The sequence below is a fragment of the Desmodus rotundus genome, chromosome 8 (assembly GCF_022682495.2).
Source record: "Desmodus rotundus isolate HL8 chromosome 8, HLdesRot8A.1, whole genome shotgun sequence".
NCBI lineage: Eukaryota > Metazoa > Chordata > Mammalia > Chiroptera > Phyllostomidae > Desmodus > Desmodus rotundus.
In genome coordinates this window covers 126402554-126428390 of record NC_071394.1, presented here as the reverse complement: position 1 = coordinate 126428390, position 25837 = coordinate 126402554, and the positions used below count along the sequence as shown (strand labels likewise).

At 44.2% G+C, this 25837-nt stretch overlaps 1 protein-coding gene across 4 annotated transcripts in view; it reads left to right on the top strand.

The window, feature by feature from the left end:
- Positions 1 to 25837, top strand: part of ULK4 (unc-51 like kinase 4) — a 303339-nt gene that overhangs the window by 48854 nt on the left and 228648 nt on the right. For 3 of the 4 annotated variants that reach the window (XM_024565949.4, XM_053929210.2, XM_053929209.2), the window contains exons 18-21: positions 3432 to 3539; positions 8775 to 8858; positions 14892 to 15053; positions 24723 to 24905. In XM_024565949.4, the coding sequence (XP_024421717.2) occupies positions 3432 to 3539; positions 8775 to 8858; positions 14892 to 15053; positions 24723 to 24905 (537 nt within the window). The remainder of the gene's footprint in view (positions 1 to 3431; positions 3540 to 8774; positions 8859 to 14891; positions 15054 to 24722; positions 24906 to 25837) is intronic. The other variant, XM_053929211.2, reaches the window with a different exon arrangement.

The window sequence follows — 25837 nt, the reverse complement described above, 5'->3', positions numbered from 1 at the left end:
TCATTGGAATTTGAGGGGGAAAGGCCAGGCCAGGCAGGTGAACAGCTTAGGATGGGCTAGTTTGAACGATTTTGACAGAGTTTTGAGTTATAGAGAGGCTTCAGTTGCATGGCACTGGCCCTGGGGTGATTAAGGCAGAGGGCTACTTACCTCCAGGGGCATAAGGGACAGACAGAGGGGGTGTGGCCCCGGGCCAGCTAGTAGCCTATCAAAAACGTGCTCTTGGGTGGGCCCTTCACCGCCTGCAACACTTGGCTCATTTCAAGAATGGCTGACTCTCCCGGCCAGAGTGTTGTTTTAAGGATGTCAAAGCGTAACATACAGGATATATAATATAATATATATAAAATGCACACACAAACTTCATCTCTCCATTTATTTAGATCTCTGATTTCTTTAAAAAACATTGCGTGGTTTCAGCATACATATCCTATGCAGGTTTTGTTAGATTTATACCTGTGTATTTAATTTTTTTAGAGATTATAAATGGTATTTTTATCAATTTCCCTGTGTTCATCGGTAACATATAGAAATACAGTTGATTTTGAATGTTGACGTTGTATTCTGTGATCTTGCCAAACTGACTTATTAGTTCTAGGAGTTTTTCTTTGATTCCTTGGGATTTTCTTTGAAGACAATAATATCATCTTCAAATAATTATCTATTTCATACTGGGTGAGATATGGTGGTTTGTGTTATTTTAGTTATATCCTTTTGATGTCTGCTTCTTTTCTGCCTAGTTGTTTTATCAGTTGTTGAGAGGCGACTGTTGAAATTTACCACAATAATTGTGGATTTGTCTGTTTCATCATGTATTTTACAGCTCATTCGTTTGGTGTGTACACACTTAGGATTGGTATGTTTTTCTTGGTGGATTGACCCTTGTATTATTATGTAGTGATTCTGTTGGTCTCTGGTAATTTTCTTTGCTCTGAAGTCTAGTTTATTGGAAATTAATATAGCCATTCCTGCTTTCCTTTGATTCCTGCTTCCAGAATATATTTTTTCCCATCTTTGTACTTTCAGCCTGCTTCTTTCAGTACAGTTAATGTGAATTTCTTATAGACAGTACATACTTGGGTCCTATTTTTATTTTTATCTTCTAGTATTTATTTGAACTTACTCTTTTTTAGTTTTTAATTTTTTATATTATAGTAGCTTCCGGTATAAAAGACAGTGATTCGACATTTGTGTGACCTATGATGTGATCACACTAAGTCTAGTTGTCACCTGTCACCGTGCAAAGGTGTTACAGTATTATCGACTATGTTCCCATTCACCTTTCTCACCTGTCCCCCCGCCCGCTCCCCTCTGGCAACCGGCAGGGTGATATTTTTAATTCAGCTCTGTCTTTTCATCATTACATTTAGAGCATTTGCATTTAATGTAACGACTGATGTTTGATCTTAAGTCTGCCGTTTTACTTGTTTTTGTTTGTTCTTGCTGTTTTTTTGTTTCTGTTTTATTTTTACTGCTTTTGTAATTGTTAATCAACTATTTTTAGAATTGTATTTTGATTTTGAGTGTTTTACAGTATATCCCTTTGTATGGGTTTTTGGTGGTTGCTGTAGGTATGATATACACAGCACACGTATAGTACATGTGTGATTATACGTAACTCACCACAGTCCACCAGCATCAACATTTTACCAGCTCGAGTGAAGTACAGAAAACTTACCTCCCTTTTCAACCCTTTAACTTCCCTCACTTTTGTATAATTGTCTTAAATATATCCACTGAGTACATTTAAAGCCAGATCAGACATTGTTATATTTGCTTCGACCCTCACACATAATTTCGAAAACTCAATAGAAGTAGAGCCTATTGTATTTCCCTGTCTTTTTGCCTGTTATTTACCCTGGTTTTCTTTCTTTCTTGACATTCCAAGGTTCCTTCTTTTATCATTTCTTTCTTCTTTAGAATACTTTCTTTAGCCATTTTTTAGAGTGACAAATTGCTGTTTTTGTAGGTGAGAAAAATGGCTGCACATTATTAATTTCAGATGGTTCAGTGTAATACTAGAGAATGTTTAGTGGAGGTCAAAGGAAAAGGAAGACCATAGATAGAAGTGACGGGCTGCAAGGGCCAGTGTGATGTACATGATTCCTTTTTTCTCCTGGGCCACTTCATATGGAGGATTGACTGTAGAAGCCGGTGTGTGGGGAGAGTTAAACATGGTGGTATATCCACAGAGGGGAATACTACTCAGCAATGAAAAAGAGCAAGCTCTCGATACACACTACAACCTGAGTGAATCTCGAATGCATTATGCCACTTAAAGGAGCCAGAAAAGAGAATACATAGTATATGGCCCTATTTACATAAACTCTAGAAAATGTGAATTAATGACAGACGGTGCATTGGTGGCTGACTCGGGGGGAGAGAAAGGGAGTGGGATAGAATTAGTTACTGAAGGAACTCGAGAAAACGCTCGCTTGTGGTAATGAACGCGTAGATGCATACGTATGTCACTTGTGTCTAGGTGTTCACTTTGCATATGCGCAGTTGATGGTGTGCCAGGTGTAACTCAGTAAAGCTGTTTGCCGTCCGTGAGCGTTCTTCCACTGGGTGACCGTTGCTCAGCGTACCCCCACGGGACTCCCACCCCTCCCTAGTCTTGTTGTCAAATTGCTCTGGAAGTTTTGAAACGCTTTCTTTCAGTGTCTATGCTGCTGTCTCTGCTGGCGGGAAGAGGTAGTCCTGTCCGGGCACCGCACGCAGAGCCGCATCGTTTCAGAGCGGGGCCTCCACACCGTCTCGCACACATTTAGTTCCATCTCAGAGTGCGGCCCGTATGCATGTGTCTCTCCGAAACCATTCTCCCCACTCCCCGGTCACAGGATGGTTTCGGTAACCCGTGTCCTAGTGTATGAGCTCTGGTAACGAGTGTATGTGGTTTTCTTAGGAAATAAACTACATTTGATAAATGCTCCTGAATTTCAAAGCAGATTATATCGAAACTTTGGCATAGTATTTCTGCTCTCAGGTTTGTGTGGAAGGAATCATTTAAACATTTAATGCAAGGTAAGAATTTTCCGAAGTGGGGTGTGCCGAACATACAGGGATCTGGCCCGGTAACGCCTGTGTTCGGCCCTGGCTGTCGGAGTGGCCTGGATGGGGAGCTGCGGGACTCCCATCCTGCATCTCCTGTCTCTGGAGCTGGAGCAGCTGTTGCCTGACAGGGTCAGCCACACAGTGAGCGTGCTGGCTGAGCGCTCTCTGGATGTGAGCTTATTTTGCTGGATGTGTTTTTACCTTCGTCGGAGAGAGTTACTATTTTTTTTTTCAGGAATAAGGCTCATATTTCGAAAGTAATTTGGAAACTAGTTTTTAAAAATGGAAGGTGAATTCTGTAGAATGTCTTGGCTTTTATACATAGGTTAAAGAACTGAGAGATACATATGAAATAATATACTTTTTTCTCTTTTCAGGCAATTACCCTCTTAACTGAATTAATTAGGGAAAACTTCAGGAACAGCAAATTAAAACAGTGCCTTTTACCCACCCTCGGGGAGCTGATCTATCTTGTAGCCACCCAGGTGAGACTGTCTGATTCACTCTGTCGCTCCTTGACACACTCTCACATGTCCTGGATGACAAGGCTTAGTACCCTGTGAGAGTTTTCTGACTTTGCCCCTGAGAGCATGCCTCAGGGAGGGACTTAGTGGTGGTTTTATTTCTGGAGGAGTAAAATCCTGGTGTCTTTCCGTCTGTCTATCTGTCTGTCTGTCTGTTGTCCTTCCTCTGTCCCAGTGCCTTTTTACTCATGCAGGGGTATCCAACCTTTTGGCATCTCTGGGCCACACTGGAAGAAGAGTTGTCTCGGGCCACACATTAAACACATTGCGACACGTAATCACTAAAAAGTCTCGTAATGTTTTAAGTGAATTTATGATTTCATGTTGGGCCACATTCACTGCCATCCTGGGCCGCATGCAGCCTGCGGGCCACAGGTTGGACGCCCCTGCTTTACAGTGTAGGAGATTCTCAGGTCCTATTTTAAAGCCAGTGGGCCGAAAGCCCAAAAGTACTCCATAGTTCGCTGCTATCTTTGAATCCTTAACGTGCCCTGAGAATGTGCGACTTACTTCTTACGTTACAGTATGGAAGGAGCATTGGATTCAACAAGGGGGAATTCAATCTTTCGTTAATGTCTTTTTAGAATATTATTGAATAGATATTGGTAAGTTATGAGTTACTTCATTTAATACTTGTGAGAGTTTTAAGTAAGTATTTGTAAGTTATAAGCTAATTGGGCAGCTCTCACTGCATTTCTGATATTCAGGGTCTAGAACTTGCCTAAGTGTTCCAGAACCTATGTGTCCTTAGTCTGTAAGTTACACCGACCTTCTGGACAATTGTCATTTTAAGGTCACTACCATAATGGCTATACCACGTCAATATTTAAAATCATTTAGCTCTATCATTAGTATCGACAGCTGGTACAGCAAAGCTCTCCTTGTTCTTCCTTTCTGTAAGTGTCTAGGCCGTTCCCAGCCCTTCGCATGTCAGACTGAATTTAAAAATCAGCTTGTCCAATTCTGCAAATCATTTTTTAGAAGAAAACTACATTGAATATGCAGCTCGATTTGGGAAGTACTGATGTCTTTATAATTTTGACTCTTCTAATGTATGTTTGGCATGTGTATCAGTCAATTAGGGAAGTATTGGTATATTTATGGTATTTTGTCCTCCAGTGTACAAAAAATGGCATTTTCATACATTTATAATTTTAAAAATATTTTCATTAAAGTTATGAATCTGTTCTAATTTTTTTTTTGGTCCTATTAAAAAAAAAATTCCCTCCAGCTTCGTTGAGGTATAAGTGGCATGCAATACACTGCACATGTTTAAAGATTACAGTTTGATCAATTTTGATCAATGTGTATCAGAAACCCATGGTGAAAATCAAGATAATGACCCCATGTGTCACCTCCAAAAGTTTCCCGGCACCCTTTGTAATGCCTTCCTCCCTCCCCACTTCCTGCCCCCAGGCAGCTGTGGATTCACTTTCTGTCCTTTCTGTAGACAAGGTCCACTCTCAGAATCTTACGTGAATGGAATCATACAGCCTCCCATTCCTGTTGTATCTAAAAATAGATCTAGGGAACCACTTTCCTTGGTGCTTGCTCTAATTGGACGTAAGCTAGGCTGTTTCAGTGAAGCCTCTGTATGTCTGGCCGTGACATTTGACCACATCTTACAATATCAGACCTGAGAAGGGAATCCTGTCCCTGGGTCCACAAAAATCAACGTTTTCACGAGCTGAGGGCTTCTGTGGAATTGTCACTTTGAATATACGTACACCTTAAAATCTCAAGTCAGCGCGGCCCTCGTGAGACTGGCCTGAAGTGATGCCTCAGGTAACGGCGACCTAAGCCCTGTCCTGCTGATGCTCTGGCATCACCCCAGGTACCAAGCTCGAGGACAGAGGACCAGAGTGCAACCTGCAGAGGATGTACTGGGCTGGCCAAAGAGCCTGGTGCCTTTTCTCCATGAAACGAAGGACACATTTTTCATTTGCACCAGTAACTTTATTGATCTGGATATTTTGAGTGTGTCGGCTTTCTCCCGCTATTGGCTTCTAGTGGGCAGAGGCCAGGGGTGCTGCTAAGCATCTTCCAATGCATAGAATTGCATTCCACAGCAAAGAATTATTGGGCCGAAATGTCAATAGTACCAAGAAACTTCAAAACTACTTCTGACACATTTGATCAGTCACAGCACCTTCTCCACACACTGCACAAATCTTTTGTTGTTTCGGTTGCATTTTTACCTTTCTTTAAATAATAAGCATAACATGCTGAAAACGTTGTGTATTTTCTGCCACCTTCAATATTAAAATACAGAAATTCTCCAATTTGGTAAGTTGTTTTATGCTCGCTGGTATGACAGCTGTCACAACACAATCTAACAAAATTGTTTCGAATGAAGTTAAAGACAACTAAGAGCTTCTAAAGCCATCGTATGGAAAAAACACCATGGACTTTTTGGCCACCTCAATATAAAGCAATACAGATCCAGTTTATGTATTTTTTCCTTTTTTTGTCAGAAACACCTTCCACCTGAGTCCAGTTATTCTTCTTTTGTCGTTTTCTTTCTGCCCAGCCCATAACCACCTCTCACCTACCTGTGGTAGGAACTCCCGGAGGGTCTCCTTGCTTCACTCCTGTGTCCGTAAAAGCCTGGTGTCCGGACATCAGCCAGAACGAGCCTGTTAGGAACACTGGAGATACGGCAGTGTCGCTCCTCACTGGCCCCTAGGGCTTCTTGACTTGCTCCTTGTCACAAATCCCTCCAGCTGCCTCCCAGGGCCTGTGTGGCCCCCACCCTCACTTGCTCCAGCTTCCTCCCAGCTTCCAGCCACACAGACCTGCCCACAGTTCCTGGATCACGCCCTGCTCCCGTCTGCATCTGCGACTGCACGCTTCTGCGCTGGCTGCCCCTCCTGCTCCCGCGTTTCCCTCAGATGTCTGCATTTTCTCTCTGTTTGAATGGACCCCTGCAGAGGGTCTCCTGGTGCTATGCAGTATGACATGGAGCCGCCCCCTCTACCTCTGACGCCCGACCTGCCATGTTTCATTTCACAGCACCCATCACTCTCTCGGCTTACTTGTTTGGTTTACTGCTGCTGCTTCTTAAATCTCTGTCCCCAGTAAGCACTATTATAACAGGAAATTTACCTATCATGTTCATATATCGGTGTCTAGAAGAGTTCCAGGCACACAGTAGGAGCTTTTTTCCTGCTGCGTGAATGGGGTCAAGGCCAGTGGGACCTGGGGGAAGCGAGCAAGGAGGCAGGGCCGGAGACTCGGGCAAGCACGTGGTGGTGAGCGGCTCCTAGGCCACAGTGGACCTCTTCCCTTTGATCCCAAGAGCAAGGGGAAGTCGGGAGGCTTTGAGGGAGGGTCAGGATGTCATCTGATTCAGGTGCCAAATAGATTACTCTGGTTCAAATGTGAAGTATAGATTGGAGAATGCCTAAGGGAGATTCTGAGCACGAAGTGCGACTAAGCAAGTAGGAGCAGGACTGGGAGAGAGAAGGGTGTTCCAGGAGAGAGAAACTCGGTAGGGCTGAATGGACACCCCCTGGTCGGAGAAACAGGATGGGAAAGAGTGCCCTGCATGGAGACAGGAAAGTCGAGGAAACTCAACGGGAGCTCTTTTATATACTTTGGTGTTTTTATTTTTTAACTGCAGCGAGGGAGACAGAGTCGGACTGGAGTGTGCGGAGGATTTAACGGGCAGTGAGGAAACTGAGGAAGTGGGTGTGGGGCCAGCTGGGTTGTGTGAAGGAGGGGGGGAGGGGCAGGGGGCTGAAGAGGGCCCAGTTTCTGAAGTGGGAGATGGCGAGGCTGTTCTAGGGGAAAGGGAAAGGATGCAGTGGGCACAGGACATTGAAAATTTAGGCACAATACGGGCTAGTCTGTAACATAATGACCCTGAAGAAGGTGGGATGGGGATGGGGATGGGACCCTGGCCCCACGTTGAAGGGGAGCCTGTCCTGCTACCACCAGGTAGCTGCGGACAGCTACAGTGTAGCTAAGTTAGTTCCTTCTTCAACTTCCTTGATGTCTTTGAAGAAGAAAAGAGGGAATTGAGAGAGAGAGAGAGAATTAGGCCTGGAGAGTGGTGTTGAAGGTCTCTGGGCTTGCCGATCCTGAGCCATTCATGGCTCTCTGTGTTCTTGGTGACCTCCCTGAGTTAGGCCTGGAGCCAAGGAGCCCCAGCTCCCTCCAAGGTTGAGCTTACCCAGACAAGGGAAAGGGAACGCCAAAGGGAGAGGTTGACCAGGCTTCTGGCAGGAGTGGGGTTGAATGGTAGGCCGGGAAAGGGAGGGGAGGGTATGGGAGGGGAGGGGGGCTGTTGGGGGAAAGCAAAGGGGTGGGGTGGGGGGCCGGAGGATCAGACTCCAGAGATGTTGAAGAGAGGTTGTGGGCTGACACTTTGAGTAAGTGAGCTGGAGCGGAAGAAAGTTGTTTGGGAGTGAAACTGGGTGCGGAATTAGTGGCTTTGAGTTGTAGCAGCTTGGCATGATCATGTCTAGATTTTGGACACGCGGGGACCTCTGTGATGAAGGGCACAGTTTTCGTGGGTCACAGTCCTCAACACTGGTATACAATACATTTGGATCTGGAAGGTACCAGTTCGAACATTTGGACCATCTTAAATATTTGTTTGGCTTCAAAGAGATGGAATTTTCTCACCTTTCTGTCTGGCACCTGATTCATTGTGTGATTTTATTTGCCATGCTGCAGGCATGTTCTCGTGGTTATTACCCTAATTTGGTTCTCCTGTGAGAGAATTATTGCTGACGTCATTAAAATAAGTGTACCTGCAGCTCATAGGGGCTTATGTTTATTTAGCATGTTGTTTCACAGGTAACATCCTGCCCTTCACTTGCGTTTGGGGGTTACCCTGAGCTACTATGGAAGCTGTGCATTCTCTGCTTCCAGATCATCCTGTGTTATCATCTACAATCATCAGCAGAGTGTTCACGTGGTCATTTCTCAGTTCTCTCCATCTCGCTCTGGTGAGGGTATCGTATCGACATCATGTAACACTTAACGAGAAATACAAGAACTATGTCCCTTGTAGGTGCAGTGCGGTACGAGACCCCTAACCCGATCATAATTGTCAGGTAGTACACAGCACTTTAAAGAGAGAACTGAGAAGTTGTGGATAGTTTGTGTATTTGAAACTGTGCCTTTCTCTTGAATGGGTTAATCTCTTGTGCTGTTGGCTTCACAGCCTTTTCTTCCGCTTCATTTTAGGAAGAAAAAAAAAGGAGCCCCAGAGAATGCTGGGCTGTTCCCTTGGCGGCGTACACAGTGCTAATGAGGTGCCTTCGGGAAGGGGTAAGGCTCCTTTCTTGTCCTCTGCAGACTTGCTGGCTGGCGATCGCCCTGCAGGCACCGCGCGGGGATGGGAGCCCGCAGCAGCAGTGCGGGCGCTTGTCAGCCAGGTATGGCTCCTGAATTTAAATAATCCCGACAAGCCGCCCTCAGCAAGTGGCCTGCGGTGGAGCAGGTGTAAAAAGGAACCCGCTTTCTCATTCACTTTTTAAAATGTCTTGCTTTTAAAAGATGATAGCAAATATAAACACCATTAAAAGTGGCTTTTAATAGCATATTCTTAATCCTGCTCCCCGACCCCCACCCCCGACCCCCCACCTTTTGAAAGTTACTGATATACCAGTTTGGTAAGCAAGGTTGAGGCAGAGAATTTTCCGTGAGCCCCCAAATGAAAAGTTGCGTGATTATCTTGTCAGGGTGTCATTTTGCGGTTCAGAAACAGAGAAGCTTCCACTAGTATCCACTGATTTTAATGTTAAGTAGGACTTACTATGAGATGTGCTTTTTCAATTTATTCCCATCCCTTCTGACGCTGCTGTTATGGCTGAACACCAGCCAGCTTGCCAGGCAGCCGACTGGAGCGCGTAGCTCCTATGTGTGACTTGGCGAAGGGCTCAGTAACTGACCTACAAGGGTTGCCCGTTTCTGCCTGCTTTAAACCACTTGACATGATTTCACCCAAGGCAGAGCCATAGGCTAACAACGTTCCTTAAGGAATGAAAAAAAAGAAAACCCGTGTCACAGTAAACATCTTCCTTTTGAGTTATTACTGCATGGTAACGGAATAACGTTTCAAATGTTTCAAGTGTAAAATACCCCGCGAGGTTTTCCCCTAGTGATCCCGAAATGAAGTTCGAACACTTTCTAGCCTGTAGGGTTGGTATGCAGTCAGTTTTCATTATGGGATGTGAATGAAGCCAGTAAATTTTATTGTATCAATAATATGACAGGTAAGTCATGCTTATCTGTAGTAAAATACATGTGTAGGCATCAGCGAGGGCCTCCGGCTGGACACACTTGGGGACTCACAGATGAGGAAGGTGACGTTTCTATCCACATTCAAGTGCTATCTCTGGGGGGAAAGAAGATAAAAATATAAAGTGGAATAATATGTCAAGAAAGTAAATGCAAAAGAACAAAGAGAGGAATGCAAAGGAGAAAGGCGTCTTCTAGGAATTCTTTTCATAGGGTAAAAGAAGTTTTAAAAACTGTATCTTCAGTTTTTAAAACTTAGATTAATGCCTAGTAAAAGATTATTAATTGTAGTTCATGAGGTGGTATCCTTTATTTAGTATCTTTTCTCCTCCCCATCTCATATTTTCATTGTGTATGTAATGTGAAGAATAATATTTGATATCCATGTGCATTGTTATTAAATTATTGTTAATAACTATAAAATAATGGTATTGGGTCGTGGGTTTTTTCTGCCCTTTAGATCAAGCTCGATAATCTGATAGATGGAGACACAGATGTCAATCTTTTGTATCTGTGATAATTGGTTTTTGTCTGTGTTTCCAGCTCCTGAAATACATGTTTAAATTGCCTTCTTTGGTAGGATTGCAGTTTTGTCCAATTTTGCTTTTACGTGTTTTGAGTCATAGTTACTGGATATCCCAGTTGCTGTTAGAGGGACAGAGTTGTCCAGATAATCTAACTCATTACATTGTAGGAAATAAAAATCCTATTACCTTGTTTGCATGAGCTACTAAAACAATAAACTGTGTAAAGTAAACTCCAGGTACCTTGAAGCCTTTAGAAGAAAGATCTTAGTTATGCTGAATCTACAAATGTGAAAACAACTAATGCCATTATTTTAGGTGTTAATTGTGTTATTTTTCAGAAAAGTAGGCACATATAGATTATAATTATTTTGGTAGAAAAACTTTTTTTTTTCCCCAAGACTGCCTGCAGTACATTAGATCTACTTAACACCATTAAAACACAGTACAGCTATTCATTAAAAGCCTAATTATCATAGGCTTATTGCGTAGGATCAGTTTCTAATTATCATAGCTTTTATCCTCATGATATGATGAAGTAAGTCTTTGATTTAAGTGACAGGTATTAGTTCAGTGGAGTTATCCCTTCCGAAGAGTTAATGAAGCAGAAAATAGCGCCAGTCTTAGTGCTTGTGTGGTGTCCCACGGGGGCCCCGGAGGGGCTGGGACAGCTCACGTCCGGGGAAACGAGGTGAATCGGCCTGACAGTCCCGCTGAGTTTATGGAATGCTGCCATGGCCGTGGCCGCCTTCCCACCTAGGCGCTCACACAGTCGTGGTTCTCTGGCACTAGGAAGGAGTGCCCTCGGAGTGGACTGGCAGTTGTGATGTAAACCATGTGTGGAGGTTTTGGAGCGGACCCGCATCATAGCACCTCCCCCCCCCCCCCCCCCATTCAGGGGAAATGTTTCAGAACCTCATGAGAAGTAAGACAAAGAGCGAGGCCTGTGGGTTGAAAATGTCACGTGTGTGTGTGATGAGAGCTAGAGGGGGGGCGGGGGGAGCACAGCGCTTCTATCCACGGGCAAATAGACTTCCTTAAATCGAACTCCCATGTTAGGGAATCTTAGTGCCCCCCGTATGTAGCAAAACTCTCACCTATGATGGGTAGGCGGGGAGCATGAGAAGATGACTTTGGTGGGGGGGCCTGTGCCCAGGGAAAAGGGGGAGGAGTTGAGCGGCACTCTTAGCCAGCCCAGCGTATTCTTTCCAGATTTGCCAACTAGATGAAGCATTTTATTGCCCCTTGGGTAGAGCTGTGCAGAGTAACAGAGAGAGAGAGGTTAAAGGGTTGCATTAATGTATCCCAGCGACATGGAAGGGAACCTCAGGAGTGGGGAGGAAGCCTTCTCTCCGGTACGCATTCTGAGAAGTGGAATGTGTCCAAGTTTGAGGAAGTCCAGGTATCTTTTGAAATTTCTTTTCTAGCAGCCTTACAATTCATGCTATGTGATGTTAATAATAATAGGAAGAAAAGCTAACTCATTGGGAATTTACTACTTTTTATGACCTAGATTAAGTATTCATGTATGTTGTCTCATTTAATTTTCAGACCGGTTGTGTTTTATTATCTCTGTTTTGTAGATGATGAAGCCGAGGCACAGAGATGAAAACGCCCAGGGATATGTAGCCGGTGGGGTGTAAAACTATGGCTTGAACAGAGACATAATTCAGTGTTTTCTCATTTGTTTAAAAATATTTTTTAAAGGAAAATATATAAATTTCGGTGGGTTTGGATACTGCAGCAATCCAAACAGTGTACAAATGTCTGAAGTGGAATTCACGGGCCCCCCTCCCCCAACCCCCACGGATTGTGAGCACAATTGACAGACTGTCGTGTATCTTTCTGTGTCCTTCCTTTACTAGTATATTTATGTGTGCGCAGTTTTGTTAAACAAATACGAGATTATATTGTACATATAATGCTTTACGATATTTTTAAATATTTTTAATTGATACATAACATATAAAATGCTCAGATACTTAGGGTGTATGTATTGCAAATATTTTCTCTTAGTCTAAGCCGCTGTGAGGCTTAATGGTGTCGTTATGATCAGGAATTCACAATTTTGGTGGAGTTTAATTTAACAGTTTTTTCCTTTATTTTTAGTGCCTTCCCGCCCTGCCCCCCTCCCTAAGAAAACCTTGCCTACTTTAGAATAGTCAAGAAATTCTTTTTTTTTAAAAAAAAAAAGACTTTATTTATTTATTTTTAGAGAGAGGGGAAGGGAGGGAGAAAGAGGGAGAGAAACATCAGTGTGTGCTTGCCCCTCATGCGCCCCCTACTGGGGACCTGGCCTGCAACCCTGACTGGGAGTCAAACCTGTGACCCTTTGGTTCAAAGGCTGGCGCTCAATCCACTGAGCCACACCAGTCCAGGGCTCAAGATATTCTTTCTGATACCTTCCAGAAGAGTTTTGGTTCTAGCTTTTATATTGAAGTTTGTGATTTATCTCAAATTCATCTGTGAATGTCGAGTTGACTTAGATGTGTTTTATGGTCCAGGATTTGGTCTAACATGGTAGTGTTTCGTGTGATCTTGAGAAGAATGTGTTCTCTCCTTTTTTTGAGCAGACTTAAATATCAAAATGGGTTGATAGTGTTAGTATGACTGCCTTTCTGCCCACTCGTTTTGTCAGTTATTAAGGAAGTATATTGCGTTTCCCAACCAAAATTGTCTGTTCTCTCAATTTGATCAATTTTTGCTTTAGATATTTTGAAGCTCTGTTATTAGGGGCATAAATATCTAGGATTGTTATATCATCTTGTTGAACGACTCTTTTACCATTGTGAAATGACCATTATCCCTGAAGATATTCTTTGCTTTGAAATCTGCTTTTCTGAAGTAATTATTGAGGTATAATCAATAAATAAAATTGTAAGGTATTTCAAGGGCACAAAGGGATGATTTGATGTGTGTATCCCTTTGGAAAGCACTCCTCCATTGAGTTAGTGAACACATCAGTCACCTCACATGTTTACCTTCTTTTGGTGAGGACTTTCTGTTCTTTTAGCAAATTTCAACTATTCGATCTTGTCATCTGTAGTCACCATATTTCACATGGGATCCTCAGGCCTTATTCAGTCTGGTAGCTGAAGCTTTGTAACCTTTACCAACCTCTCCCTATTTCCCCACCTTCACCTTTGACTTTGAAGGGTGGTGTTTACCTTTTTTTTCTTTCGGTGCTTTAAACACGCTGTCCCTCTGCCTTCCGGTCTGCACGGGTCCCTAGCGAGCAGTCGCCTGCCATCCTTATCATTGTGTCCCTGCTACATAATGGGTCTTTTTTTTCCCTCTAGCTGCTTTTAAGCTTTCATTTTATTACTGGTGTTTAGCAATTTGATGATGATTTGCCTCGGTGGGATTTTTCTTTGTTTCTTCTGCTTGGGTTCACTGAGTTTCTTAGACTTAGAGTTTGTATGAATTGGGAAAATTTTCAGCCAATAGTTCCTTCAGACAGTATCTCCCAGCCACCCCTCGGCTCCTCCGCACCACACATACTCTGTGGGGATGCTCACTGCGTGAACGTGAGGTCATTGGAAGTTGTTCGCTAGTCGCCTGGTGCTCTGTTCTGTTCTGTCAACCTTGTTACTCTCACGTTTATTTTGGATAGTTTTTATTGATTATTGCTGTGTCTTCAAGTTCACTGATCCTTTCCTCTGTAGAGTCTACTGTTAATCCAGTCTAGTGTGTTTTTTGTATAGAAAGTTGTATTGTTTATCTGTAGCCTTTGGATTCGGGTCATCTTTGTATCTTCTCTTTCTCTCTTTATCATGTTGTGCTTTCCTCTTCTTGAATATCTGGACTGTATTCATAAAAGCCATTTTAATGCATTTTACTTCAAATTCTGTCATGTGTCATTTCTATGGATTGAATTTTCTTACTCTTATGAGTCATATTTTCCTGCTTCTTTGTATGTGTGCTAATATTTAACTGGACTTCAGGCATTGTGAGTTTTATAGTGTCGGGTGCTGACGTTTTCCTGAATTCTTTTAAGTACTTTGTCCTTTTCCTTGGACTCGCTTTAGTTAGGTGTGAATAGTTTGACCCGTTTTGAGGCTGGATCTTAGGCACTGTTAGGACAACCCGGAACAGCCTTTAGGGGTAGTTTGATGACGCCACTGATGCTATGCCTTTCTTAGGCTTTTTCCTTAATGCCCCGTATGCAGGTGGCCTTTGGCCAATGTTAGCACTAATTTTTCCCAGCCCTGAGTGATTTCTTAGGATTATTCTGCCTGCTCCTTATGGCTTTAAAATGATCTTCCAATCTTGTTATGCTTATGTTGTTTACTTTCCATGTTATTTCAGCCTTCTTATTAAAATGTAATCATGTTATGCCAGGTCATTGGTAATGGTGTCGCAGTAGCCTGAAAGAGTGATCATGCTTTCTAAAGCACCCGACACATCCGTGGGCAGGTAGTGCCCTCCTGGTGTCAGGCCTTTGCCCGCAGTAGTTATGAAGAAACGACACGCATGGGTCTCACACTGAATAATGCCCTTTTACCCTCCCCTTGTTCCCTGCGCTCCCGCTCCCCAGGAAGAACGCGTTGTGAATCACATGGCGGCGAAGATTGTTGAAAACGTCTGCACCACCTTCTCTGCCCAGGCGCAGGGCTTCCTCACAGGGGAAGTCGGGCCTGCTCTGTGGTACCTCTTCAAACACTCCACCGTGGACTCTCTACGGATAACAGCTATATCGGTAAGCCGGAGCATCTTTGGGGGTGTATTTGCATATATTTAAACACCAAGTTTGCACGAGCTCTGCCAGAAATAGGGTTAATTTAATTGAATAGGTAGGAAACAGAAATCTCAGAGGACTAGTTGGTGAGGACAATAACCTGATTTTCTCCTGAAGTAGAATTTTCAAAACAGGGGCCGGGAAACCCTGGCGCTGGGGGGAAGCTCTGCGAGGACCTTGCGGAACCTTGTGGGACCATGGTTTGCAGCTACGTGGGGGTGGCAGTGGAGAAAACTGCCAGTGGATCGGGTACAGGGTTTGGACCGGTCTGTTCGCGCTGCTCCCTGCCTTCCCCGGCGAGCTCCCCTTCAGGTGGTTTTATATTAAATGGGTCTACCCTGTGGTTCAAATGAACCCCTCTTCAGGATCTGTGGTTTTTCAGGGTTCGTATTTGGTTGGCAGTCTGCTGCTTTGCTCACATGGTCATAATAACCTGGTATAAAGGGTACTGACGTATGAAGATGTGGTAGCATGGTTGTATCAGTTTAACAGTCTCTTGAACCGATACAACCCTTTCTACGTAATGTGTTTAAATACTCTCTTCGATCACTAATCTCTTCTGAACTCTACGTGATGTGGCAGCTTCGCTGTATTGCTCGTGTCTGCTCATTCTGGCGCTTCTCATGGCGGCAGTTTCCTACCTCCCCTCCTTCCTTAAACCTCCGATCCCCATTTTCCTCGGGCACCCTTTCCTTACCGCATCGCCAGTAAGTGACTTTCCCGCCTACTTCCCGGAGGAAGATGAAAACACCCCGGGGGATTATCCATGCTTACACTGCCCCCTCAGTAGATGCACGTCTGCCCACACCTACCTTCTCTCAGTTCTCTCCCTCCAGTTGCAGCTGAGCAGCTGTCCCTTCCTCCGTCAGAGACAGGCCTCTAGTGTTGCTACAGATCTTCCTGTTCCCCTTTTTGGGGACCTAACTCAAACGGTTATTCTTGCTCTTTCCTAAATCTTTAACCTGTCCTTACCTTCTAGAACCTTCTGATCAGCATTCAGGTATTCTTTGCCCCATCTTTCACACACACACTCACACACACACACACACAGACTAGAGGCTGCATGTCCTCCTGCACAGCCATACTTGTTTATAAAGCATTATTGTCACAAATTATTACTCCTTTTTGTCCCATTTCCTCTTCGACCCAGTCTGATATCTGTCCTAGAAACGTCACTGAAGCCGATCCTGTTGTGATCTGTAATGACTTTGGTGCTGCCCAGGCCTGTGGATGTGCATGGGTATGTTTCACTTCTTATCTTAAGTTTTACCCAAGGAACCGGGCGATCAAGGACCAATAATCCCGCTCACTGGTGTCACTGAGCGGAGGACGCGTGGCATCCGCCCCTCCCCGCCTCTCTGCTTCAGGAGCCACACGACTTCAGAATTCCAAACCTAGTTGTGGTGCGAGTAGTTACGGAGAAACCGTCACACAGTGATTACGAAGTGTGTACTGGTGAACTTTCTCCAGGTGCCTTGGAATCATATCGTAAGGCATCCATTTTAACCCTGGGCCTTAAAAAAAACAAACCCAAAAGCCTGTCTCGCTTTAATTGGGTTAATGGTCTCATATTTGTCTTTACATCAGCCTGGTTTTTTTTCTTGGCAAAGGTTTTTCCAGTTGTTCCCACCGAAGTCCTGTACTTTCTGGCCCTTTCTTTGCCTGAACATTAAGCCTCACTTTTTCTTCTTTGGCTACTTGTATTTCGTTCTTAGCATTCATCTAAATAATTAATTTCTTACTGAAATTTTGCCAAGTACCCCCCCAAATGTCTCTTTTTTTTCTTCTCTGCTCTAGGATCCTATTCAGTAGCGTATGTTCTATATCGTTTTTGTGTCTCTTTCAGTGTCTTCCAGTGTGAAACAGTCCCTCAGCCTTTCTGTGTACTTCTTGTGTCTGCAGTTTTGAAGAATACGGGGCTTTCATTTTGCACCGTGGGGCCCACCGTGGGCCTGTCTGGTGCTTCCTTGTGAAGCCTCCTTAGCACCATTGAGGGGTCCTGCCTGTACCCGCCACCTCTGGTGGCTGCCCTAGGGTGGCCAGCTGTTTGTGTCATTCTTTGTATGTGGTAGGTTGGCGAATAGTTTCTATAAAGGGCCAGATAATAAATATCTTGTGCTTTGTAGGCCACATGCAGTCTCTGTGGCATCTTTTTTGCTTTGTTTTGTTTTCGGCAACACTTTGAAAATGTCAGAACTATTCTTATTATTCAGCTCATAAGCTGTACAGAGACACAGACCTCTGGTATATTGGTTGGGGTTCTGTTGTGGGAAGCCCTGTCCTTTCTGGCACACGCATGTGTGCATTTATGTCATTATGGTCGCGGATGGCTATTTTATCCAGGGGACTGTAGGGTGACACTACCGCTGTTAGGACTTACTGTTCAGATGCTCAAGTCCTCCTCCATTTGGCCAGTGTGATCCCTCCAAGCTGGCTTCTGGGTTCTGTTGACCTATTTCTACCATCATTTGACCTTTTCCTTGCTCGTTGACACCAGGTAATGTTCTAGGCTGATTTTGTACTTTCTTTCTGCTAGCCCTGGAACCCACCACGTCTCCAAGGAGCCTTTGGTATTTAGGAACCAAGATCCGGGTATTCTTTCTGCTTACTGCTGTGGGTGTCGTTGTACCTGGGCCTTCTTAATTCAGACCTAGAAGGAACCATGTACTTGTATACAGATAAGTAGATATGAATATGTGACTCTGCATGTTTGGAACAGGACTCATGCATTCACATTGATACTCCCACCTTTAATCCAGTACCTTTGGATTCTTTCTGGCCTTCCTTTCTGTGGCCAAAGAGAAAATCCCTTCTCAGACAAAGAGAAAACTGGCTCCCATTATTCTCAATATATTTACTGGTTTTTCCCATCAGTTAATGTATGTATTCAGTGTGACAGACTCCACCCACTCTGGCCACTCCCCTGTGTCATCCGCCATCTCCCTGCCATGGCCACTCTGCTTCCTTGGCCACTTGGGCTCAGTGCTCCCTGGCCCCTTGCTGCCCCCTCTCCTCAGACTCTGACACACTCCCCTTGGGAGGGGAAGCTCAGACAAGATGGATTAAGGGGAACGAAGGGTTAGGTGTCATTCTTGCTACTTTCCTTTCCCTTAACTCCTTCCACGTCACTGTTTCCACCCTGCTAATTAGCCTGTCCTGTGGTTCTAGTCCATGCGTGTGTCTCAGATCAATCCACCTCTCTGCAGCTCTGCTTCTGCCCCCCAGTCCAGGCCACCACCGTCTGTCACCTGCGCCACTGGAGTGGCCTCCTAATTGGTCTTTCCTGGCTGGTCTGATGCTGTACTAACTGTTTTCCACGCAGACTGAATGTCACAAAATCACATCTTCTCTTCTCTCTGCTGAAACTTTTCAACAGCTTTCCACCATTTTCCTTAAAGGATTATTAATATTTTATGTAAAGCACTAGGTAGAAGTTAAGAACTGGCTGGTGCTTTCGGTTTCAGGATAACACTTAGTGTGTAAAGCAGTTAGCACATTTTGCAGAGTACATTAGGTAGGTGAGCTTACTTTATTAGAATTCCTTGTAGATGGTAAACTCCTGGGAAGTCACGTCAGGTTTTGCTTATCGATTGAACTGAAGCTGTCCTTCGATGGCGAGTCAGGATTTTCCTGCGAAGTTTGAGAAGGAGCCTCCTTTTTCACATGATGGGCAGAGGGCAGGCGGTTGATAACATTAAAGATCCCTGTTTACGGGGGAGTGAGGAAAGTAGGTCACAAGTGGAATGCAGAATCCAGTATGAGATGAATGTTTGGGACCCTAAAACAAAGCTATTCTAACAATCATAATCTCAAGAAAGTTGAACCTGCCCTGTAAACAAGTGTAGGTGAGGATCTGTCAAATCCTGAGGTCGTAGAAACTGAAGATACCCCTTCTGAAGTTGCTTCGCACTTGTTCTTAGCAGGGATGACAATGGCTTCCTTCCCAGCATGCCTTATGGAGCTGAACTTCCTTCTCGCTTTCTCTTCCCGCATTTACTGCTCAGGAATGTGCCCGGAGGTTAATGTTCCCATTTGGAGCTGGAGATCAGACGTAGTTGATTAATTAACTAGAGTGGACATACAGTATTGTATTAGTGCCAGGTGTGCAGCATAGTGATTAGACATTTATGTACCTTACGAAGTGACCCCTGTGATAAGTTTGGGGTTCTTCACACAGGCCTTCAAGACCTTTGGGTAAATTGGCCCCTGCCCACCTCTTTTTTCCACGTCTCATAACTCTCGTTCCCTCCTCGCAGTCTCAAACACACTTCCTGTCTGACGTTTTCTAGAATTTCTGGAACCTATGCACTTTTCTGCCTCAGGCCCTTCCCCCCATTGTTCCTGGTGCCTGGGGGTGCTGTCTGCTGGCTTTTCAAGAGGTGGAGTCCTCGTTTGCCAGGCCTCAGCTGAAATGTGATGTTCTCGGTTGGGACACCCCAGGCCCTCGTATCTCATTGTTTTCTGTCATCACCGTGAACACAGCTGAGTGCGTGTAATTTATGACTGTGCGCCTTTTTCCTGCCAAGTGTCAGTTGCAGGAGGGGAGGAGCCCTGTTCCTCTTGCTCCCTCTGGGCACACATGGCAGGAGCTCGGTAGGCAGCCGTGGACCGAGGGACCCAACGAGCACTGGCTGGAGGTAGCATGGCTCAGTGTCGAGGCACCAACCCACTCCTTGTCCCACTCGTAATAATCTGAGTCCGGGCCCTGCCACCCATTTTCTGCCTCCTTTGTCCACGTCATCTCTTGGCCCCACCGATTACCCTGCATGTGGGCCCCAGACCTGCGGTGCCCAGAACGCCTGGGAACTTGTTGGAAATACAGGTTTTGGGGCCCTAACCCAGACCTGCTGAATCAGAGTCCCTGAGGGGTGCGGGGCTGGGGGGGCTAGTAGTCTGCATTTCAGTGAGTCTTCGGGTGATTCCAATGCTGCTGAAGGTTGAGAACCACTGCCCTAGACTTTGGGGCTCGTGGAGAACACCGGCGTGGCTTGCAGCGAAAGGCGGCTGATTTCTCCCTCCACTCAGGAGTGGCCTCCTTCACTGAGGGAATGGTGTTTGGAGGGGGTGCATCTGACTTGGGAAAGGTATTAGATGGATAAAAAAAATTTCCTGGAATTGTTAGGATTACAGGGAATCTCTGTGAACCATAGTGGGGGCCTGAGGGAGCTGTAGAAGTGGATTGAGTGGACTGGCCCCTACCGGGGAGAGGACGGGGTAGTCACAGTTACCGCGGTGCTGAGCTGGAGGGAGGAGGAAGGGAAGGATTTTGCAGGGTAGGTGGGAGCTTTTTAAGCAACATCGTTGACTTCCTCTTCTCTTTCCACTCCCTGCCCCCATTCTTATGTGGCTTAAAATTTCTCGGGTTGGATGAGAGTGGGTGTAGTTTGAAAAAGCTCCCAACGTGATTTTGCTATGACATCAGAAAATCATTCAAAAGACAAAAAAGAAATGATTCTTAAATTTATTCTTCGGTGATTCCGTTCATGTTGCTAATAGATATGCAGCCTTTTCTTTTGAATCAGTCTGTTTCTTGGAAAGCTTTGTTAAACAGGCTGTCAGAAACCCTGAAGGCAATGCAATGCTCTTTCTGAACAAACTTGGAAGTGAAGTTTGAACTGGAACTGTTCTTCCCAGTTTTAAGATGTATTCTCTATTTTAAAAAGTAAACACTTCAAAACCAAATCACTGAAAATCAGACTTGAGATTTGATTTCTTTTCTTTCTTTTTTTTTTTTTGATTCAGAAAATAGAAGCACTAATGTGTGCTTAAGCCTCCAGGAAGCACCCATTGGGTTTGATATGCAGTGTGACCAGCTAAATGGAAAGTCTCAGGTTTCTGAGCAGCATTCTGAAGATCGAACCACTCCAGGTGCCCCTGCGTTGCCTTGAATACACTTAATAGTAGTTTCGACAGGCCTTTCATCACGAAATGACCCCGGCATGATCGGGGTCACTTTATAACTACTTTATATCGGTAGAAAGTCATTTTTGCTGATGAGACTTACCGTTTCTCTGTATTGGAGTCATTGTTGGGAGAACCCTGCATTCGCTTGAAAAGTTCTGGTTGTAGCGTGATGTTTAAGGGCTCCATCTAAAATGTTATTTTTAAATCCTTGGGTTATTAAAATTATAAAACAATTCTGTTTTGATTTCATAAACAACCACGTTCTTAGATTTATTCCAAATGAAATTTTAAAACATTCACTTTCCGAACCAGATTTGTTTTTGTGAATTTATTTTTCATATTCCTGTTTCCAGTTACTAGCTGCTTCTTTTCTATTGAAATGTACACAACTTGGGTTTTAGACTTGAAGAACCCAACTTTCAGAGCTTCTAAACCATGATATCCAACTTTTATCTGTCTGTAACTCCCTCGGAAGAAAGAGGAGAGAAAGAAATGTTATTTGAAAGCTGTTCAAAGTAGAGCTTATATCATGGAATTTCATTCCAATATGGCTACCTGTAAACGAATGCAAATTTCTGCTGTAAGTTAGAAATGGGGTCAGTGGTTATTTTTGTTCAGCTTTGTTGAGATGTAGCTGACATATAACATAAGGTGTGCAACACGTTGACTTGGTACTTTTCCATGACACAGTGATTACTGCCGCAGTGTTAGCTATCACCTCCATCCCATGCCATCCCATGCCATCCCATGCCATCCCATGCCATCCCATCCCATCCCTTGCCATCCCATGCCATCCCATACCATCCCATCCCACGCCATCCCTTGCCATCCCATCCCATGCCATCCCAAGCCATCCCATGCCATCCCATCCCAGGCATTTCCTTTTTGTGGCCAACAGTTAAGATCTACTCTGTTAGCAACTTCCAAGCATATACCACAACATTGTGAACTACGATCACCATACTCCACATTATAATATTCTCAGAACTTACTCATCTTACAGCCAGAAGTTTGTGCTGTTTGACTGGCATCTCCCCGTTTCCCTCACCCTCTCGCCCCTGATGAACACCATTCTAGCCTTTGTTCCCGTGGGCTGAGCTTTGTAAGATTCCTCATGCAAGTGATTTCTTACAGTATTTGTCTGTCTCCGTCTGACGTCTTTCACTCAGCACGATGCCCTCAAGGTCCCCTCCATGTTGTCACAAATGGCAGGGTTTCCCTCTTTCTCATGCCTGAAAAATTTTCTATTGTATGTACGTCCCACATTTCTAATCTACGCATATTCGTCTGTTGCTGGACGCTGAGGTGGTTGCCCTATCTTGGCCGTTATGAATAAATGCTGCGGCGAACCTGGGATATCAGTTTGAGATCCAGTTCTCATTTGTGGATGGTTATTAAGGCAAGACTTCCGTAAGTGTCCCATGTGATCATTAGTTCCACGAGGAAAGGGGCACTTTTTCTTTTTTAGGGAACCGTGTATATTTAATGCTTTGCAGATGTTCATTTTTCATTACTTCTGAAATGGTAGTAGTAAATATATACAGTATTAGTAAAGTAAACTTTTCCTATAAATGTTCATTTCCATGTCATAGTTATTTTTGTTTAAGATTTTTAGTTCAGTGAGATCCCATCAAATATTATTTCACAGAAAGGGTTCAAAACAGCCACCTCTCTTTAATTTTCATACTGTAAAAACATAGAGAAAAATATTGAGCCTTAAAATGTCTAATACAGTCATGGCATTGGGATGTAATTAATATTCTAATAAAATAATGTGCATTTACTTGAAAAATTTGAACAGCACAGACATAAAAGATTGAAGACTCTTCCTTGTCCTTTTTCTGGTGCTTACCTCTCAGTCTCCCTCCCGAGAGACAGCGCTGGGGAGGGTCCCTCCAGACCGTCGCGCTCTCTGTGTGCATTACCTTCCCTTGCTGGTGACACACAGTAAGGTCACATTGGCATTTCCGTAAAGATTGGAAAGAAGGTTCAGCATGACAGAAATACACTTACTTTAAACATTTCATTTTGGTGGCAGATTGACTTTATGCCAATCAACACTTCTTTCCCTTATGTTATCAGTAGGAATAACTTTTAAAGGAAGTTCATTTTTGAAGATAGAGACATAATTTAATTTTTTCCTGAGATGTTCAAGAAAGTGAAAATATGTTTCAAAGTCTTCATCTTTTCTCTTCCTCCCTCCTGCCTTCCTTTCTTTTGATATCATAGTATTTCTAACAGTTTATCTTGTACTTGCTCCTTTCATTCTTAATCAAGGTTATACATCTGTTTCAAATACAGATCAGGAAGGAGGTTATATGACATTCATTGTAGTGAATGTTTTTGTAAAACTATTTCTGGCAGAAGTTTATTTCTCGTTTTTGAAGTCTCCCATGTGCACGTGGAATATGACCAACCCTCTCTTTTGCTCGAAACTTGTGAAGTGTCCCTTTGCACATGGCAGCCACTTTCAACCTCTTCCATCTGCCGGCACACGTAGACCAATCATTATACTTCTGCAACACAACAAACAATGTATTTTTTTGCGAAGCTGACAAAAAAGTAGGTGTAGTTTTGATTCGTTCACATTGGATGGCTATAGTTGTGTGGGCTGTTGTCACTTTTTATTTGACAATCTGAGGGAGGAGAGGTCAGTGCCCCTGACTGAATAGTCAGGTGTTGCACGTTTGAAAAATTCTTGCGGCATATCGGTTGAAAGTTGCTGGCTTGTGGCATAAGATCCGAAGGTCCTAGCTTGGTAGACCATCTCTGGTGTCAGCCTGCCTTTAGAGATGGATTGTGTTTTCCTCTCTCCTGCTCTCTGCGGCTCCTCCTTCATCCGAAGTATGTTCTGCTTGCCTGGGACTGCCTGCCCGTCCTAGACCAGGCTCTGCATCTCCCTGTCGCCATGGGAGTCCTCGTTCCCTCTCTCTGGCTAGAATTTCCCTTACTTACTTTCCCACCCATCCATTTCCCACTGCCTCTTCAGAAACTGGCTCCACATCATCGTAGTGAGGTAGCTCTTGGTGACTTGCTTTTCCTGCCTCTCCAAGCATAATTACTGAGCCTGCTTCTATCACGTTAATAAATTCTATTTATTAATGACAAATTTTATCTCTAATAGTTTATGAGTAATTTAGGAAAAGCTCAGTGGTCCTATTACTTCAGTTTGAATTCCAGTTTTGTCACTTACCAGCTATATATTTTTGGGCAAATTACTTAAATATTTTATGGCTTAGTTTTACCACCTATAAAATGGTGCTAATAATGATACCTTGCTTTCATATTGTTGAGAGAATTAGATGAGATAGTCTTCAGATATTCCCAGTGTTCTTCACACACTGAACAATAAATGTTAGATACATACTTTTATGATTATTTTTCTAGCCCTTAGCTTAGTGTCTGCACAAAGGAACACTTAATGATGTTTATTACTTAAAGGGATGTTTTTCTATCTAGACTTACGAGTGAGTTTATCATTTTAGTGGCTCATCATAATTTATATGACTTTTCCTGTAAGAGTTTGTAATGTTATAAAAACAACTTTAGTTTTCATTAGCAGTTGGATTACTGTTCTTTTTTAAAATGTGTTGAAATTTTCCAACTTTCCTGAGCCATAATAAGTGACGAAGGAGCTAGGCAAGCGCCTTCTACTCCACCCTACCTTTGCAGGGCCTGGCCGAGGCACGTGAGTTGTCCCACAGACCCGTCCCCCTGTCTCCGCAGGCCTTGTGCAGGATCACGCGCCATTCCCCGACTGCCTTCCAGAACGTGATTGAGAAGGTGGGCCTGAACGCCGTCATCGACTCCCTGGCCTCCGCCATCTGCCGAGTTCAGCAGTACCTGCTGACCTTGTTCACCGCCATGTTGTCCTATGGGATTCATCTGCAGAGACTAATCCAAGAAAAGGTTTGCCCTAGATTTCACCTGTTACTCTACTTTAAAAATGGTGGTTTTCCTGCACATTTGTCGTGGACAAGTAATATCATCTCGGTAGAATTGACTTTTCATTTCAAGAGACCTTTTTAAACTTTGCCAAACCGACGTACCACAGGCCGTTCACCTGCAGATGTTATGAGAGCCTCCGAGGGATTAAAATAGAGTTCAGTAAGTGGCTCTGCCTGCTTGTGCTGTGTTAGTGATGAAAAGTTGGAAAATGAGCCCTTCCTACCTGCTCCATGCTACTATTTCCTCTTCCTCCTCCTCCGCGGCCCCCACCTCTTTTCCCATCCTTTGCCTGCCTGGGGGGGGGGGTCCCTTTATATTCTGACTCATTTTTATTCCTTCCTTGTCAAATACTCATTCAATGCCAGTCACCTTTAGAGCTCCCTTCCTCCTGTTTTTAGCCCCCTTTTAAAGTGTCCTCTAGTCCTGGCCGCAGAGAGGTCCCTGGGCCAGACCACTGGCATCTCCTGGGAGTGGGCTGGAGACGCAGCCCCTCAGGCCCCGCCCAAGTCCTGCTGACTCAGAATGATCATTTTAATGAGGTCTCTAGGCGATCGGCGTTACCTCGAGGGTTTGAGAAGCCCTGTCCTAGAGCATTAGCGCTCAGTGAGGTGTCAGCAGGTGAAAAGGTGGACCGTGTTATATGTGCATTTGGAAAGTGGTGAGTTATAGAGATGATTTCAGTTGTGCAGACTTCCCATTTTCGCATATGCTCGTGTGCATCACAGATCTTCGTGCGGGGAGTGTGGAGTGTGGTGTTTTATGCTTAGTGGGCCTATTATTCTCTGTGGAGGGGGGCTACCTGCCAAATTGGAGTTTTGTAGAACCCAGGGAGGCGACGCGGCTAAGCGTAGAGCCACCTAAGTAGGTGTTTGCTGTGGTTCCTCTGCGTTGCA